This window comes from Amblyomma mixtum, chromosome 8 (assembly GCF_055824585.1).
Source record: "Amblyomma mixtum isolate Tamu chromosome 8, ASM5582458v1, whole genome shotgun sequence".
Classification (NCBI taxonomy): domain Eukaryota; kingdom Metazoa; phylum Arthropoda; class Arachnida; order Ixodida; family Ixodidae; genus Amblyomma; species Amblyomma mixtum.
Window position 1 is genome coordinate 123456394 of NC_143019.1, and position 17459 is coordinate 123473852.

At 46.2% G+C, this 17459-nt stretch overlaps 1 protein-coding gene across 1 annotated transcript in view; it reads right to left on the bottom strand.

Annotated features, from left to right (window-relative positions):
• Nucleotides 1–4514: 4514 nt before the first annotated feature.
• The window catches only part of LOC149334197 (uncharacterized), a 29119-nt gene continuing 16174 nt past the window's right edge, over nt 4515–17459 (bottom strand). Inside the window, exons 5-6 of the mRNA XM_089555068.1 lie at nt 10241–10369; nt 4515–4939 (exon numbers count right to left, since the gene is read on the bottom strand). Of these exons, the coding sequence (XP_089411194.1) occupies nt 4615–4939; nt 10241–10369 (454 nt within the window). The 3' untranslated portion in view covers nt 4515–4614. The remainder of the gene's footprint in view (nt 4940–10240; nt 10370–17459) is intronic.

Consider the following 17459-nt stretch of genomic DNA (forward strand, 5'->3'; position numbering starts at 1 on the left):
CGAATTCCCATACCTTCCAGCTTCTAAGTCGAAGTGGATATGGGGAGTCCTAGTGCTTGGTCTACGCAATTCCTAATTATAGCGCCGATTGTGTCTCACTACGTTTTTCTTTATTTAAAAAGGGTGTGAAGGGTGTGGCGTAGCCTATGAGGCTGATGATGTAAGCATGGATCATTTTCAGGAGGCTGCGCTTTTTGAGACCGTGGTCTCTGAGCAAGACTCTCCTGAATATGCCCGTGGCTTGTGTCACGCAGCTTTCAAATTTCCTAATGGTCTTTGTGGTTTGTCCATTTCCTTGAATGATCATTCCTAAAATTGGTATCTCGTCTACTGCCGGGACGACAGTGTTTTCTAGCCTAATTTTTATGTCTACGTCATTCTTTTTCCTTGGGTTGTAGACGAACAATTGCAATTTTCCCGGGGAGCACATTAGACCTCTATCTCGCGCGTATTTTAGCACCACATCTGCGGCTGCTTACAACTTCTATTATATCTCCGCGTCCCTTCCCTTAATGATCCAATCATTTATGACATCAGCGTACATGATGAATTACAAAACAAGGCAGCTAGGGCACCCCTCAGGGCTCCGTCCTATCCCCGTTTCTGTTCAATTAAAAAATGAGAGAACTACCCCTATTACGAAATCCAATTCAGGACTTAAAGCCGAAGCAGGACTCAATACGGGGAAGCGCGCGCCATTCTTTCTTCTCAGGTCTCCAGCATGTTCCCTCAGCTACTCAGCGATCATTTAGTAAAATAGAGGAATTTGTGCACCAGAGCGAGATTTCTTCTGCTTGTCTGCTCAGTTGATTACCCGAGAGATTTGCCATGTTTATTTGAGCGACGCCCGCTCTTGTATGCATTTCAAATGCGAGAACGAAAGCTGTTCGGTTTGTTCGCTAAAGAAAACTTAACCACAATAATGCAGCGCTTTCTTACCGCGGAAGTGGTCGTACCGGCATTGCCCCAGGGAAAACGCGGCAGGTGCTTAAGATTTTGCGTTAAGAATTTAGATGTAAACTATCAGATGACATAAGCATGAGATAAATGCCGAAAGAATTAATTTCCACCAATAACATTTTTGTCCCATTCCATCCTACCAGCCGAAAGGATTGGGACACTGAAAAAGAGGAATTCGACAATTCTAAAATCATCCTGATGGTTGCTCCTATTCATTATGTTCTTAAAATTACCACATTATAGGCATTTAGTTGTATAGTTCGCAAGAACGACAAGCACAGTCATTTTGTTCCTTCAGGTGTTTCTGTGACTGTGGCAGCTAGAGCAGCATTTTTGTGTTTCATAAGGTACTGACGCCTACCAACGGCTGAAAGTAGCTCTTTGTGGTTTGCCAATATTTTTCGTCCATTTTTTTTTTCTTAATATCGTGCGTGCTGTAAACTGTGGCAAAGAAAAAAGTTAACTGCAGCTCTGCATCTATGCTTCACTGATCTTTTCAAGGCAAACTAACCTGCCAGTCCTTTTGTACCAGGCTGATTCAGGCTTTAATATTTTTCGTCTCTTTTTTTTCAGAATTCTCAGCTCATTGTGTTGAAATTTTTCTAAATTCTTTCTAAAATAAAAGCCCTTGAAACAGTTGCCCCTGTCGCTGCAATGCCAATAATATCTGTTTATAAAACTTATACCTCGGATGGGAAAAGGGCAAAGAAAAGGACACAATATATAACACACCGCTATTGATCTGAGGGAAAGGCGGGACGCACCTCCTTTATTCGCTGCATCTTATTTCTCGTCTTTCACCTCAAAACTATCGACAAACTTTTTCTAGGTGTCTGCCATTTAAAAATATTTAGCATGTGCCAACGTAAAGAGATGTGCGCAAGCCCATATGTCGTTTCTCTAAGGCAGCCTAATGCTGCACATCCACTCTCTGGAAAAACCAATTTTGTGCAGAACGCACTTCCAGCAACAAAAGTCCCACGAAATACATTGTAAATTCCTTATAATGTTAAATCTTCTGTCTCCACATTCGCAGCCTTCCTCTCAAGCCCTTCCTTCCAAGAGAAGCTACTGTAACGCAAAAACTGCCTTCTCAACAGCGCAGTACAAATAAAAAAAATATTCGGTGTTTCTTACGCTTCTAAGAGGTACTTAGACTTGGCTGCTTCTTCCGGTTAATACCAAAAGAAGGTCCACCCTTAACTTTACACTCTTCTTCTGCACTTCTGCGTCGTATATCAAGCCGCTGCTAACTTAAAATCCAAGGGTTTGGTCCTTCTTGCTTGCGAAAGTGATTTTTTGTACGCTGTTTTCCTCCGACTGTCACAGAAAAGTCTCTTCTGTGCTGATGTTCCTATCCCTGGTGCACTGGCTTGATAAAGGAGGTGCTGGAGATCCTCGACAATGGGAGAATCGAGGCTGTGTCCCAGCTATTTACAGCAGGTACTATCGCGCTCAATATAAGTTGCAACGAGCGGTCATCGACCGGGGCTCGTTCCGTGGTGTGCCTCCTCCAAACAGTCGCTCGGAATTCTGGGAGAAACTGCTGTTTCAGGAAAAAAGAGCAGCCCCGCTCATGAAAAAGTTTATCCCAGAATTCCGAGCGACTGTTTGGAGGAAGCACACCACAGAACGAGCCCCGGTCGGTGACCGCGCGTTATAAATCCTATTGAGCGCGATAGTACGAGTACATATAGATGTCGTAAAAAGCCGAACACGTTCAAATTTGAAACCTGGGACACCCTGTCTCCACTACGGGGCCATCACGGGGCCACCACCACTCCTTGCTTGCGCCAGCCCTCAGCAAACAAAGGCCTCCCCGCTCTCGGCCTGACCGAACGCGAGACAGTGAAACAAGGTGCCTCCCTCGAAACTGCGCGGAGCTTAAATCGCCTCGCTACCCTCTCGGGAAAATAACAGAAACCAAAAGAGAGAACAGCTGTTCCTCCAATTGGCCAGCCATGAGCTGATCGGAGACCGTTACCTATTCAGAAGTATGTGCGTTTCACATGAGTGCGCAGACCAGCCGAGTAAACACAGGCGCTGGGCATGCCCCGCGCTCTTCCAACCCAAAATAATAAAAATTGGCGGCGGTTTATCTCTGGTTAAACCGGGTAATTTGCGTTAGCAATGGTGCGCGCGTTCTTCTAGCGATTCTTCGGCGCGCTGCTTTCGCCTTGTAGCATTGCGGCGTTCCTGAGCATTCAGGTGTTGAGATTCATCGGTGACCGATGACGTGGAACCACTCTGCGAGGTAGAACGTTGTCGCCCAGCTGCATCCTTAGCACGACGCTTTGCAAAACGTTCTCCACGCTTTTCTGGCGCCTCTTGTGCACGTTGTCGCTTTCTCGCTTCTTCCTGTCGCTACCACTTCTCCTTAGAGGACTACATAGCAAGGCATTCACATCAAGGCAAGCTCGAAATTATAGACGCTTTACAGAGCGGGAGCATGGGCGCCCCCATATTTGGTCGCGTGACAATTGCGCCACGCTGCCTGGGAGTCCACAGAACGCCATCGCCCGTTCGACTGTACGCCTTTCTCGTCCGTTAATTGGTTTTTGAGGACAGGAGATGTATCTGACTCCCATATCTCGGTGGACACCTGAACCTCGCCGTAACGTTAAGGGAGGCAGATGGGAGTGAACGAAGACACCGTATTCGACGCGCCTTTGTTCATTCGAAACCATCGAGCTGGCATGGCAGAGTGGTTAGCGTGCTTGTCACGTACTCCGGAGACCCTGATTCGATTCCCCAGCTCACCCAGTTGCCTACTCGGGTTTATTTATTTACAAGAAATTAGGTTAATTGCATAACCGTTATTATTCGAATGTCATCGATGCATTGCGCGCCAATGCTGCTAACGCCGGCTTCGAAGGCCAGAAGTGGCGGACCTCCTAGTGGCGCCATCTGTCGTAGACAGAGCGAACTACTCGGCGCCGCTGCCGCGCGGCGCACCGACGGCGTGGCTGAAGCAACGCTTTTGAAAGTCATCCGTCCTACCGAGCGGGGCTACGCGACGAGGCGAAACCTACAGTAGTATTGCTAACGCAATAATAACTGTTTTTTGAGGAAAATAAATGGCGCAGTATCTGTCTCACATATCTCGGTGGACACTTGAACCGCGCCGTAAAGGAAGGGCGGAAGGTGCGAGTGAAAGAAGAAAGAGCAAAAGAGGTGCCGTTGTGGAGGAGGTCTCCGGAATAACTTCGACCACCTGGGAATCTTTAATGCGCAATGACATCACACAGTACACAGCCGCCTTTTGCGTTTTGCCTCCATCGAAAAGCGACCGCCGTGGTCGGGTTCGATCCCGGGTACCCGGGCTCGGCAGGCGAGCGCCCTGACTGCTGAGCCACCGCGGCGGGTCATCTCAAAATGCCAACATTACTTTTAGTTCTAGCTGAAGCTGGCATAGCCTCCAACGGAATCCCGGACGAGCGGGTCCTATCGGTCAAGACTCTCTCAATAAACTGCTTTCTTTTCGTCCCGGCTCCTGTTGCGCTCAGAGCTACGTAAAACTGGTCATCAGAAAAGTAGGGAGAAAGACAAAACGGTTTCAGACAGCACTGTTTATTAGTAAAATGTGCAGTTCTCAAGCAAGTGGTTGAAGAAGCACGGCCTGTGCGCCTCTGCCACATAAGTCAGACAGACGCTTCAGAAAAGTGCACGTGATTTCTCGTCGGGAGACTCAGGATCAGACTTGCATCGCTGAGCGAAGTCTTTCTGCAGTCCCTGTACAACTCCTTCGAGAGCTTGGATTGACTTCAATAGCTGATGGATAATGTGGGAATTTTCAATCCGTTCACGTTTGTCCGCCTCCTCCATGCTCTCCACCTTCTCGAAGAGAGAATAAAGTGTCTGAAGTGCCTTCCGCTGAAGAGTTTGCAACTCGGCTACCTCGGCACCAAATTTCTCAGGAGCTGCAGGATCGCCAGTGGTGATATTCCTGAGGTGAACCTTCGGTGCTCGTTGATACATCCTGCAAAACACGCGTGCAAGGGCAAGTGAAAACAACTCTTCGAAGTCGTTCATATTGGTTGCACTGGGCTACGGCTCTCATATTGAAAAATCATCAACATCTCTGAAGAGGAGGGCGAGCGGTAAGCTTATGGATTCAAAGCATCACAGCGAATGAACCACTGCGCCAGTGAGGCGAGTGAAAGAAGCTCTCTCCTCACTACGCCCTTGAGCAGTCCAGATTGATACAGATGTGGAAATTAATAACGAAAACAACAGCTCTAAACGTCAGCGTCTCCATTTGATTGCACTGAAAAGGTATATCTTTTCAAGGAGCTGCTCGTCTCTACACTTATCTCTGTCGGGCGGTCCCATCAGAGAAGTGGCAGAACTCCGGATCCTGGGCCTGTTCATCATTAACAAACTTAGGCCAGACTCTACTATAGCGAAACTCAACAGCATAGGTGAACAAGTAGGGCGCATGATCCACCGTGTTTCCAACAAGCACGGTGGTCTGCGGGGCAGGGACGGGCTACGGCTCGCCCATGCCTTCGTGACCAGCCGGATCCTCTACGCCGTGCTGTACCTACGCAGCACCAAACAACAAGACGAGTGCATTGACGCCATCATCAGGAAGGCAACACAGCGAGCACTGGACCTCCCGGTGGCTACCTCCAACGCCAAACTGAAGGCGTTGGGAGTTGCGGGAGGTCCACCTCGTGAACCAATATACGCGGCTATCGCAGACGGTTCCAGGGCGCCGCCTGCTAAACCGCTTACACATCCAACACACATGCGTACCAGAGGTGACGGAGAACATCCCGGTGCTGTGGCGCCACATGCTCTGGGTCGCTCCGCTCCCGCGTAACATGGACATTGCTTCACATGAAGGCAGACGAGAAGCGCGGGTTCGCACGCTTTAGGGGCAATATGGATATAAAGAGGGCGTCTACTACTTATACATCCCAGGCCCGTCGCCCGCGGGATTCTTCGCGGCTGCCGTAGTCCACCGGGGAATGAATGTTGATGGGCTATCTTTTCGGGCCCCAAATTCAACACGAGTGGAGGAAGCCGCAACAACTCTCGCTGCCGTCCATCCAAAATCGAGAACGGTTATCACAGACTCTCGCCGGATCTGTGAACATTATCTTGCAGGCGAAATGTCACCTCTTGCCTCCCAAATTCTAAGACGCGCTCCCGCCGGTCCAACTCGCACAAAGTGATCTCGGCTCCTGGCCACCAGGGTCACGAGGCAATGAGGCCGCTGATGCGGCCGCCCGAGCGCTCACACACCGGGCTCCTCATCCTAGCTCTCCTGGCCCAGAAGCTCATAAACGCCTTCTGCGGTTCAGCGAAATCCTAATTCATTATTGCTACAGCCACCGTCTCTATCCGGCACCTGCCAAGGGGCTGAGTAAGGCGGCGGAGCGAACTCTGCGGCGCCAGCAGACAGGAACTCTTCTCTGTCCTGCCATAGCAAAATACTCCGACCCGAACACAGATGGGCGCTGCCCGCACTATGGAGAGATCTACGATATCTTTCACATGGTGTGGGCATGTACTCACAATCCTCACCTTCCTCCTTCCCCCACCCCCACCCGAGAGGCATGGGAGACTGCCCTCCTCAACTGCTCCACACTGGAGTCCCAAAGGGCTCTAGTAAAGCGAGCGCGAGACGGGGCCTCGTCGTGCGGTGTCCCGGACAAAGAATACCGACCATGCAGCAGGGTTTTCTGACCCAAAACACTCTTTGAGTATTAAAGTTTTTCACCACCACCACCACTCAGCTCCACTAGCCACTGCACGGAATGAAATTGGTTGGTTGTTTGAGGAAGGAAATGACGCAGTAAAAGCCTGACTTATCTCGGTGGACACCGAAACCGCGCCCTAAGAAAGTGGATAGAGAAGGGAGTCAAAGAGGTGTCCAATGGTTTAGTAGAGCTGAGATATGGGTGAGTTGGTATGCATTCATACTGGTGAACAGCGCAAAAAGGCGGGACAACGACGAGACAAGCCCTGCCAACTGGGTTTATTGAAGGACGGAAGCGTATATATACAAAAACATAACACGAAGAAGTAAGACGATAGTGTGAAAAGGGCCGTGAAAATCAAAAACTATGTCAGTTGGGAAGTGATGTATGCTAATTCCTTGTTGTTAAGTGTCACGGAAGGATTTCTGATGCATTCGTCACCTTGCCTGTGGATGTAATGCGCTTCCATTATTTCGCGCGTGAGCTTATCTTTATGGCGGAACAGAACTTCGGTTTTCTTGTACTCAGGTGCGCACTTGCACTTTTTTCAGCGGAAATTTGTGCGCGGAAGCCCGCCATTTTGTTCCGATTTCCTTTCTTGCTGCCTTTCATGTTGGCATTTGCACTTCTCACAATGGGCGGCAACGTGGCTAAGAGGGTCACTTTTTCTTGTGTTTTCATGCTCCATGAGCTTTTGTTTAACCATCTGCCGGTCTGGCCGACGTAAACAGCACCGCAAGAGAAGGAAATTTGGTACACCACGTTTTCTGCACATGGTACAGAGGGTGAAACATGGTGCACCTGGCAGCCTTTCTTCTTTTCTTCCTTTGCCTGTGCAACCTCCTTGCACATGGAGCTCAGTTTTTGGGGAGCAGAAAACACAACATCGACATCATACCTGCCGGCAACCTTCTTGAGACCGTGTGACAAGCCGTGCGTGTAAGGAACCACCGCTGGTCTTTTTACCTTCTTGCCTTCATTGGGTTGGCCATTTTTTACAAATTTTATCAGCTTGTCGGAAGCCCTGGAAATTATTTCCAGGGCTTGCAGGAAATGAAGGAGATGAAGGATATATTTCCTGAAAGATGAAGGAGATATTTCCAGGAGATGAAGGAAGATATATTGATCTCGGCCTCAAGGAAATTCCTGAGAAACATAAGACGGTGCTGCGGATGGGTCCCAAGTTCGCCCTGGAACCTCGCCTGAAACTTGCTGAGAAGGTGGCATTTTCGAGAGGCATTGCTCGCCGCCCCCCTGAGGAAATGCGCCAACGTTGCTCAAGGGTTGCTCCAAGGGTTGCTCCAGATCAAGGTTTGCTCCATTCTTGGCCAATATCTTTCTGGGCAATGTTGACTCTGATATTAGCAAAGCGCCAGAAGTCATGGTCACTCGTATCTTCAGGTACGTAGATGACTTCCTGGTTATTGCTCATGAAGGCAGTTTGCCAAGAAAGCTCTCTGATGTCTTGAATGTCTTCAGTGAATACGGACGCGGCCTCAAGTTTACAACCGAGGTTCAAAGCGCCAATCAGCTACAGTTTTTGGATTTCGCTTTATTTATTGAACGTGGACATGTATGCTGGTATTATTGCCCGAGGTCTGAGAAACCATTGTTGAATTTTTCATTGTGTCACTCCAAACTTATAAAACAAGGTATAGCGGTATCGCGCCTGAAATCCGCTCTCAAAACGTCGTGCCATGATTAGACCGCTGATAGTGTTACAATCCAGGTCTGCAGGTTAGGCGCAAATGCTTATCCGGATGAAATAATTTCCAGGGCTTCCGAAAAGCTGATAAAATTTGTAAAAAAATGGCCAACCCATTGAAGGCAAGAAGGTAAAAAGACCAGCAGTGGTTCCTTCCACGCACGGCTTGTCACACGGTCTCAAGAAGGTTGCCGGCAGGTATGATGTCGATGTTGTGTTTTCTGCTCCCCACAAACTGAGCTCCATGTGCAAGGAGGTTGCACAGGAAAAGGAAGAAAAGAAGAAAGGCTGCCAGGTGCGCCATGTTTCACCCTCTGTACCATGTGCAGAAAACGTGGTGTACCAAATTTCCTTCTCTTGCGGTGCTGTTTACGTCGGCCAGACCGGCAGATGGTTAAACAAAAGCTCATGGAGCATGAAAACACAAGAAAAAGTGACCCTCTTAGCCACGTTGCCGCCCATTGTGAGAAGTGCAAATGCCAACATGAAAGGCAGCAAGAAAGGAAATCGGAACAAAATGGCGGGCTTCCGCGCACAAATTTCCGCTGAAAAAAGTGCAAGTGCGCACCTGAGTACAAGAAAACCGAAGTTCTGTTCCGCCATAAAGATAAGCTCACGCGCGAAATAATGGAAGCGCATTACATCCACAGGCAAGGTGACGAATGCATCAGAAATCCTTCCGTGACACTTAACAACAAGGAATTAGCATACATCACTTCCCAACTGACATAGTTTTTGATTTTCACGGCCCTTTTCACGCTATCGTCTTACTTCTTCGTGTTATGTTTTTGTATATATACGCTTCCGTCCTTCAATAAACCCAGTTGGCAGGGCTTGTCTCGTCGTTGTCCCGCCTTTTTGCGCTGTTCACCACTACGAAGTCATAATGGTTGTCTCGTGAGCAATTTCGACCACCCGGGCACCTTTAAGATGCTGTGACATCGCAAAGCACGCGGGCGCCTTTTCCGCTTCGTCTCCATCGAAACGCGGCCGCCGCGGTCGGGATCTAGCCCGGGTACTCCGGCTCAGTAGTCGAGTGCGTTAATCATTTAGCCACAGCGGCGTGTCCACTGTACGTGTGCGCTATACTGTCGCCGCAGTCGATCAGGCTTCGTTTTAAACTGATGATGATGATAATGATGATGATGATGTCCTCGGGCTGAATGGCACATACCCACGGCGGGGGATTGGCCAGGGTGCATAGCGGATACAAACGCACTCATGTACAGGGAATTGAGTATAATTAAAACTGCTCTCTTTGTGCATTCCACGTCATCGTCTTCGTCAACGTCCACTTGTGCGCAAATCACTAGTGGAAAAGAAATGCGCTTTAAATCACGCTTTCAGGTATGTGGCGTTGCTGTCCACCTGCGAAACCTGCTTTCGCCCATTACTTTGTGGTTAGAAAACACTAAACCGCCAGCAGTTTTTCATCTAGCTTATCGCCGAGTGGACAGTTTTCGGAGACAGTTTCCTTTAGCTGTGGAGTAGAAGCTACGAGCCTTACACGCCGGCTTGCACCATAGCGCGGTTTTCTCACACGCTCAGAACCTTGAGACGCAGGTCTGTCAGATGGCGGCACGCGCTCATAGCTTCGACTGCATAACCATAGAAAAGTGTCTCCGAGTATACCGAACTGCTCTCTGATGCTCCTGTCATGAACACTGACTTTTTTTTTTGGTTTTAAGCTAACTTCAATATAAAGTCTACGGCACTCTGTTCATTTTTGTTTCCTGCCTAAACGAAAAACTTAAGCTCTAGTTAGTATATGTGCAATAGGAACCGAAAGATTGATTTCTTTGGCCAAAACATAAGAAGGACCGTAGCCCCTACAGCCCTTGCAAAAACCCGCCGCCAGTGTTCATACCTTTCGCAGTCGTGTATCAACTCTGAAGCGGCCATACTTCTGGTAACAGCTCTTTGTCTGGACTCTGGAGACAATGGACAAGATGAATTCCATGTCTTGTCGAAGCACATCTTCTGGGTCGGACCGTATCTGGAACAATAACAAGTACGGCACTTTTCTTGAGCAAGCACACAAAGCTTCTTGCGTAAAAACTGCGATGCAGAAGAGAACCTCTCATCTACGTCATATTTTTGCAAAGTTGTCTTTACGGACAGATGAACTTCTTGTAGAAAATGCCCAGAAACCAATATTATGCCGCGGCACCTCCGAAATGACTGTATTAACTGCATACCTTTTGAAATCGCCGCTGGAAACCGCTGCTGGCGCTGTAGCCTGTTGCATTGAATTGCATATCGAAAATTTTTGGACAAGGATTTTGAATACTGGAATATTTTAAGGGGCTGTTATGAAAATACTGCCGGCAATAATGCATTCCTCTCATCCGTAGAAAAATTCTTTAGTTTCTCCGTCGCTAATATGGAGTGGTTAGGATTGCCATAGAAAACCAATCGGGAGCGTTTTGGAAATATATTGAGTATATATATATATATATATATATATATATATATATATATATATATATATATATATATATATATATATATATATAAACGTAATTCGGTTGACACACGGTAGCAAAACAACAACTTTATTCTAACGTTTCGACCAGGGTCTAGCCTTCGTCAGAGTGATCAAGTGAAGTCCGGACCCTGGTCGAAACGTAAGAATAAAGTTGTTGTTTTTCTACCGTGTGTCATCTGCATTGCGTTTATGTTCTACCGGATCCATCCGATCTTCACCCCCTTCTTTATATATATATATATATATATAGATAAGCAGAAGGTTTGACAGCCATCGCCGTAGCTCAGAGGTAGAGCACCGGACGCGTAATTCGGAGGTCGTGGGCTCGGATCCCACCGGCGGCATGTGGTTGTTTTTTCTTCTGCTTTTCTAATCAATTAGCTTTAAGCGACAACATATTCAGTAATATTCTTACTTGATCAACCGCACAAAAAAAATAAATTAATTAATTAAGAAATCCCCTGTGCTCCTTGGTTTCAGTGGCTGTTGGCTTCTCTCATATCTATAACGAGCCCCTCATTCCCCTTCCCTTGTTTGCTTAATTGCTTAGCGAGGGCCTCGGTTCTGGCAGCCTTGACGCCATAGGAAGCATAAGAGGGTTCTCACAGCTTCCACCCTCGCCGTTCGATGGCGTTCTACGTCACACCAGCGGTAACTCAGGACGTTCCACGTCCGCCGCTTAGGAACGTGGGTGGCGCTCATGAACACAATCAAGGTAAGGTTATTTGTAAACATAAATACCCCCCAAAGCAGAAGGTTTGACAGCCGTCGCCGTAGCTCAGTGGTAGAGCACCGGACGCGTAATTCGCAGGTCGTGGATTCGGATCCCACCGGCGGCATGTGGTTGTTTTTTCTTCTGCTTTTCTAATCAATTAGCTTTAAGCGACAACATAATCAGTAATATTCTTACTTGATCAACAGCACAAAAAAAAATAAATAAATTAAGAAATCCCCTGTGCTCCTTGGTTTCAGTGGCTGTTGGCTTCTCTCATATCTATGACGAGCCCCTCATTCCCCTTCCCTTGTTTGCTTAATTGCTTAGCGAGGGCCTCGGTTCTGGCAGCCTTGACGCCATAGGAAGCATAAGAGGGTTCTCACAGCTTCCACCCTCGCCGTTCGATGGCGTTCTACGTCACACCAGCGGTAACTCAGGACGTTCCACGTCCGCCGCTTAGGAACGTGGGTGGCGCTCATGAACACAATCAAGGTAAGGTTATTTGTAAACATAAATACCCCCCAAAGCAGAAGGTTTGACAGCCATCGCCGTAGCTCAGTGGTAGAGCACCGGACGCGTAATTCGCAGGTCGTGGATTCGGATCCCACCGGCGGCATGTGGTTGTTTTTTCTTCTGCTTTTCTAATCAATTAGCTTTAAGCGACAACATAATCAGTAATATACTTACTTGATCAACAGCACAAAAAAAATAAATAAATTAAGAAATCCCCTGTGCTCCTTGGTTTCAGTGGGTCTTGGCTTCTCTCATATCTATAACGAGCCCCTCATCCCCTTCCCTTGTTTGCTTAATTGCTTAGCGAGGGCCTCGGTTCTGGCAGCCTTGACGCCATAGGAAGTATAAGAGGGTTCTCACAGCTTCCACCCTCGCCGTTCGATGGCGTTCTACGTCACACCAGCGGTAACTCAGGACGTTCCACGTCCGCCGCTTAGGAACGTGGGTGGCGCTCATGAACACAATCAAGGTAAGGTTATTTCTAAACATAAATACCCCCCAAAGCAGAAGGTTTGACATCCGTCGCCGTAGGTCAGTGGTAGAGCACCGGACGCGTAATTCGCAGGTCGTGGGTTCGGATCCCACCGGCGGTATGTGGTTGTTTTTTCTTCTGCTTTTCTAATCAATTAGCTGTAAGCGACAACATATTCAGTAATATTCTTACTTGATCAACAGCACAAAAAAAATAAATAAATTAATTAAGAAATCCCCTGTGCTCCTTTGTTTCAGTGGCTCTTGGCTTCTCTCATATTTATAGCGAGCCCCTCATTCCCCTTCCCTTGTTTGCTTAATTGCTTAGCGAGGGCCTCGGTTCTGGCAACCTTGACGCCATAGGAAGCATAAGAGGGTTCTCACAGCTTCCACCCTCGCCGTTCGATGGCGTTCTACGTCACACCAGCGGTAACTCAGGACGTTCCACGTCCGCCGCTTAGGAACGTGGGTGGCGCTGATGAACACAATCAAGATAAGGTTATTTGTAAACATAAATACCCCCGAAAGCAGAAGGTTTGACAGCCGTCGCCGTAGCCCAGAGGTAGAGCACCGGACGCGTAATTCGGAGGTCGTGGATTCGGATCCCACCGGCGGCATGTGGTTGTTTTTTCTTCTGCTTTTCTAATCAATTAGCTTTAAGCGACAACATATTCAGTAATATTCTTACTTGATCAACAGCACAAAAAAAAAATTAATAAATTAATTAAGAAATCGCCTGTGCTCCTTGGTTTCAGTGGCTCTTGGCTTCTCTCATATATATATATATATATATATATATATATATATATCATCTATAAGTTCAATACAGTGTCTTCAGGCTTAAATGAAAGCACAGGAAAAATGAGTTCCATACCCTCTTAATGCCCAAAAATTTCGCTTTTAGGTCAGTGTACCGTGATTGCCATCACTTTCTTTTCTGGATTTAGTAATAGATATTATTTCTACTGATCATGCTGTTCATCGCCTAGATGTGTTTCGTTGATCATGTGTAACTTGTTGCTTCTTCATTCTCGCTGTTCAAGATGGTGACTTTTCATCTTAGGACTGATTATAAGCAAAGTACATAATGATGTTCTTGATATGTAGCTAACACAGAAGATAGACTAAATTTCGGAAAGTAGCTGTTGTGCATTGTGATTCATTTATCGTCTTGTGATTCACACTGTGACTCATTTTCGTTTTCTAGTCATGTGCGTGATGCTTTTTATCGAATTTTTTTGGGTTCATTATCCTGTGCGTTGTTCATACCTACATATATTGTACCATCCTTTTCAAATCAGACATTCTGACGAAGGCCGTTCCACGGTCGAAACGTCAGTAAAGTGTTTCAAGTGTTTCAAACGTTGGTCTACGTTCTTACTATATATATATATATATATATATATATATATACATATATACATATATATATATATATATATATATATATATATATATATATATATATATATATATATATATATATATATATATATATATACATATATTATAAAAAGATAAACGTACTTGGTTGGTAGAGGTAAAATAGGAAATTGAGAAACGCGTCATTTAGGTAAAATTTATTGCTAGTCGACACTTCGGACAGAGCCTGTTCTTTTTCAAGACTGAAGTCTTGAAAAAATGACAGGCTCCGTCCGAAACGTCGACTAGCAATAAATGTTTACCGAGATGAAGCGTCTCTCAATTTCGCATATATATATATATATATATATATATATATATATATATATATATATATATATATTATGCCGAGACCGCCGCACTACCCGCTGCGACTGCTCGTGACGTTGCCCGCTTCCTGCTGCACAATTTTGTTCTTCGCCATGGTGCGCCGCGCGAGTTGCTCAGTGATCGAGGCCGTGTCTTTCTTCGGACGTGGTGGAAGCCCTCCTCAGAGAGTGTCGCATCATTCATCGGACCACCACTGCCTACCACCCTCAAACTACCGGGCTGACTGAGCGCTTTAATCACACTCTCGGCGATATGCTCACCATGTACGTCTTGTCAGATCAGTCTAACTGGGACGCTGTCCTGCCTTTTGTGACGTACGCATACAATACCGCCACTCAGTCAACCACCGGATTTTCCCCTTTCTACCTGTTGTATGGCCGTGAGCCGTCCTCCACAATGGACACGGTTTTGCCGTACACTCCGGACGCCTCTGAATGCACGCCCCTTTCCGAACTCGCCAAGCACGCCGAGGAATGTCGCCAACTGGCCCGTTCTTTCACCTCGAACTCCCAAGGTCGCCGAAAGCATGAACACGATGCCCATCAAACTGCGCACGCTTTCTCTCCAGGTTCATTAGTTTGGCTTTGGGTCCCCTCCACTACACCAGGACAGTCTTCGAAATTTCGCCGAGAACATCATGGCCCTTACCGCGTCGTCGAATCAACGTCCCCTGTTAATTATATTGTAGAGCCGCTTACACCGTCTTCGGACTTGCGTCGTCGCGGCCGTGAGCTTGTCCATGTCAGTCGCCTCAAGACTTATTACGACCCGCTCCTCTTGCCATCACCATAGGTCGCCAGGATGGCTCCTCTTCCATCCCGGGGCCATTGTAGTGAATTACAATGAACGCGCCTGAACTATTATGAATGCGCCTCAGGTTGCCTCGATGGCAGACGAAGAAGTTGACGACGAAGTGTGCCGGCGCGCGGCTCCAGCTCTCTGGCTGTGTAGACTGACTGTGATTTTGCTGCCATCCGCTCAGCTGTTTGGTGAACTGTATTGCTGAGTTCACTAGTACGTGAACCCCCTTTCAATATATATTTATTTATTTGCAATACCTTACAGGCCCAGTGGGCATTGTGTAAGAGGGGCGAAAAAAATATAATACAGTGCATTAATAACCAACGGAAACAAAAAGAAACATACGATCATGATAAAAAGAAATAAATCTATACAGTGCATTAATAACCAAAGGAAACAAAAGAGGAACATACAGTCATGATAAACAATATATCAGCAAATTAGTAGAGAAGAAGAAACGACGCGGAAATAACAACAGGAAAAGAGAAAAACCTATATATATATATGCTGCGAGAGCATGAGTTACTTGACTGCTTACAGGAGTATATAGCGAAGTATACGCTTAGTTAAAGGAAACATATTTATTCGACTCGACGTTTCCATCGGAAGACCGATCTTCTTGAGGAGTGATTTTACTTTGTTAATGCACCCCCTTTTATAGGGGTGGATACAGAACAGGTAAGTGGGTAACACAAAGCACACAGCAGAAAAATACACATAAAAATTATTAGAAGCAGTGCGGCTCACACGAAATATATATATATATATATATATATATATATATATATATATATATATATATATATATATATATATATATATATATATATATATATATATATATAGCACAATAAGGTAAACGTACTTGGTTGCTAGTTTAAAATAAGATGCGAAATTGAGAAACGCTTCGTTTATTGGGAGTCGACGTTTCGGACAGAGCCTGTCCTTTTTCAATGAAAAAGGACAGGCTCTGTCCGAAACGTCGACTCCCAATAAACGAAGCGTTTCTCAATTTCGCATCTTATATATATATATATATATATATATATATATATATATATATATATATATATATATATATATATATATATATATATATATATTCAGTAGGAGTTCGAATGGCCCAGTTTACTAGTTTAGGTACAGTATTACGACAAACGCGACTGTTCTTTTAACGTTTATTTTGCCAACAGTTTCGGGAATGGTATTCCCTTCGTCAGGGCAGGCTTACAATGAATCCGTTTCGTCAATGTAAGGACACAGAACAAGCGAGGAGGTATAATGTCCGCCCTCTAAACAAACTTGAGAATGAGGGCAGGGGACCGTATAATAGGCAGCACGACAAGTCTCACACGGGCCGCGGCTGAACAACAACCAGAAAAACAAACGGGGAGGTGGAAATGGTAAAGTAGTAGCAAAGAACGAGCCTGAACAGCACAGCGATAGAGGGGGAAAGAGAGCGTTAAACCCGGCTCTCGGCGCACACGGAAGCCGCTACCCCCCCAATACGCGCACACCCCGCAAGACACCGCCCGGTCCGAGCGGGCGGCCCGTATCAGGTATCCTGAGACGCTTGCAAGGGACGCGTTCGAGAGATGGCTAACACTCACTTGTTTACCACTGTAACGGCAACTTGCGACTGTGCCCTCTGCGTATTTTTGCTTCATTTTGTCGCTTTGCTCTCCTGTCGGGCTTTTCTACCAGACAATCTGGCGCCCCTTTTCCCATAAATATACTAGGCCGTCCAAACCCGTGTCCCCCAGTGAGCTTCCCCTGAAGAAACAGCGTCCGTCGGGCAAAATACTGAGCTAGCCCGAGTGCGTAATGTGAAGGCAAATATGAATTTGGGGGAACAAAACAAAAGAAGGGAAGAGAAGAAAAAAATTAGTTTAGTCAAGGGTTCGACGGCTTACCGTCTGGTCAGGAATCATGGCTTGAATCTCAGTGAATCTGAATCTCAAACAAAATTAGCTCTAAAAATGTTTAAAAAAATTAACACAAAAAATGTTAACGCACACACAGGAAGAGAAAAAGAAGAAGAAGAAAAAAAAACTACTGATTAAATGTGGCGCCAAACAAGTATGACATGGTGAGAGCACTTTGATAAAGTTTGGCGCAGTGCATGTGGTTTCGAGAATTGCACGCACGCGCAGGTTAAATCATTCTGAGATTATTGAGTTGAGTCGATGTTGGTGTAAGTAATTAACAAATAACAAAGAATATGTAGAAAAATGAAAATAAAAATGGCATAGAGAATATAAAATTGAGCACAAGAAGTTATACAAAAGTTAACAAATTAAAAATAATAATAATGCATGTGTGCGGAAAACGCGAAAGGTCTGCGGC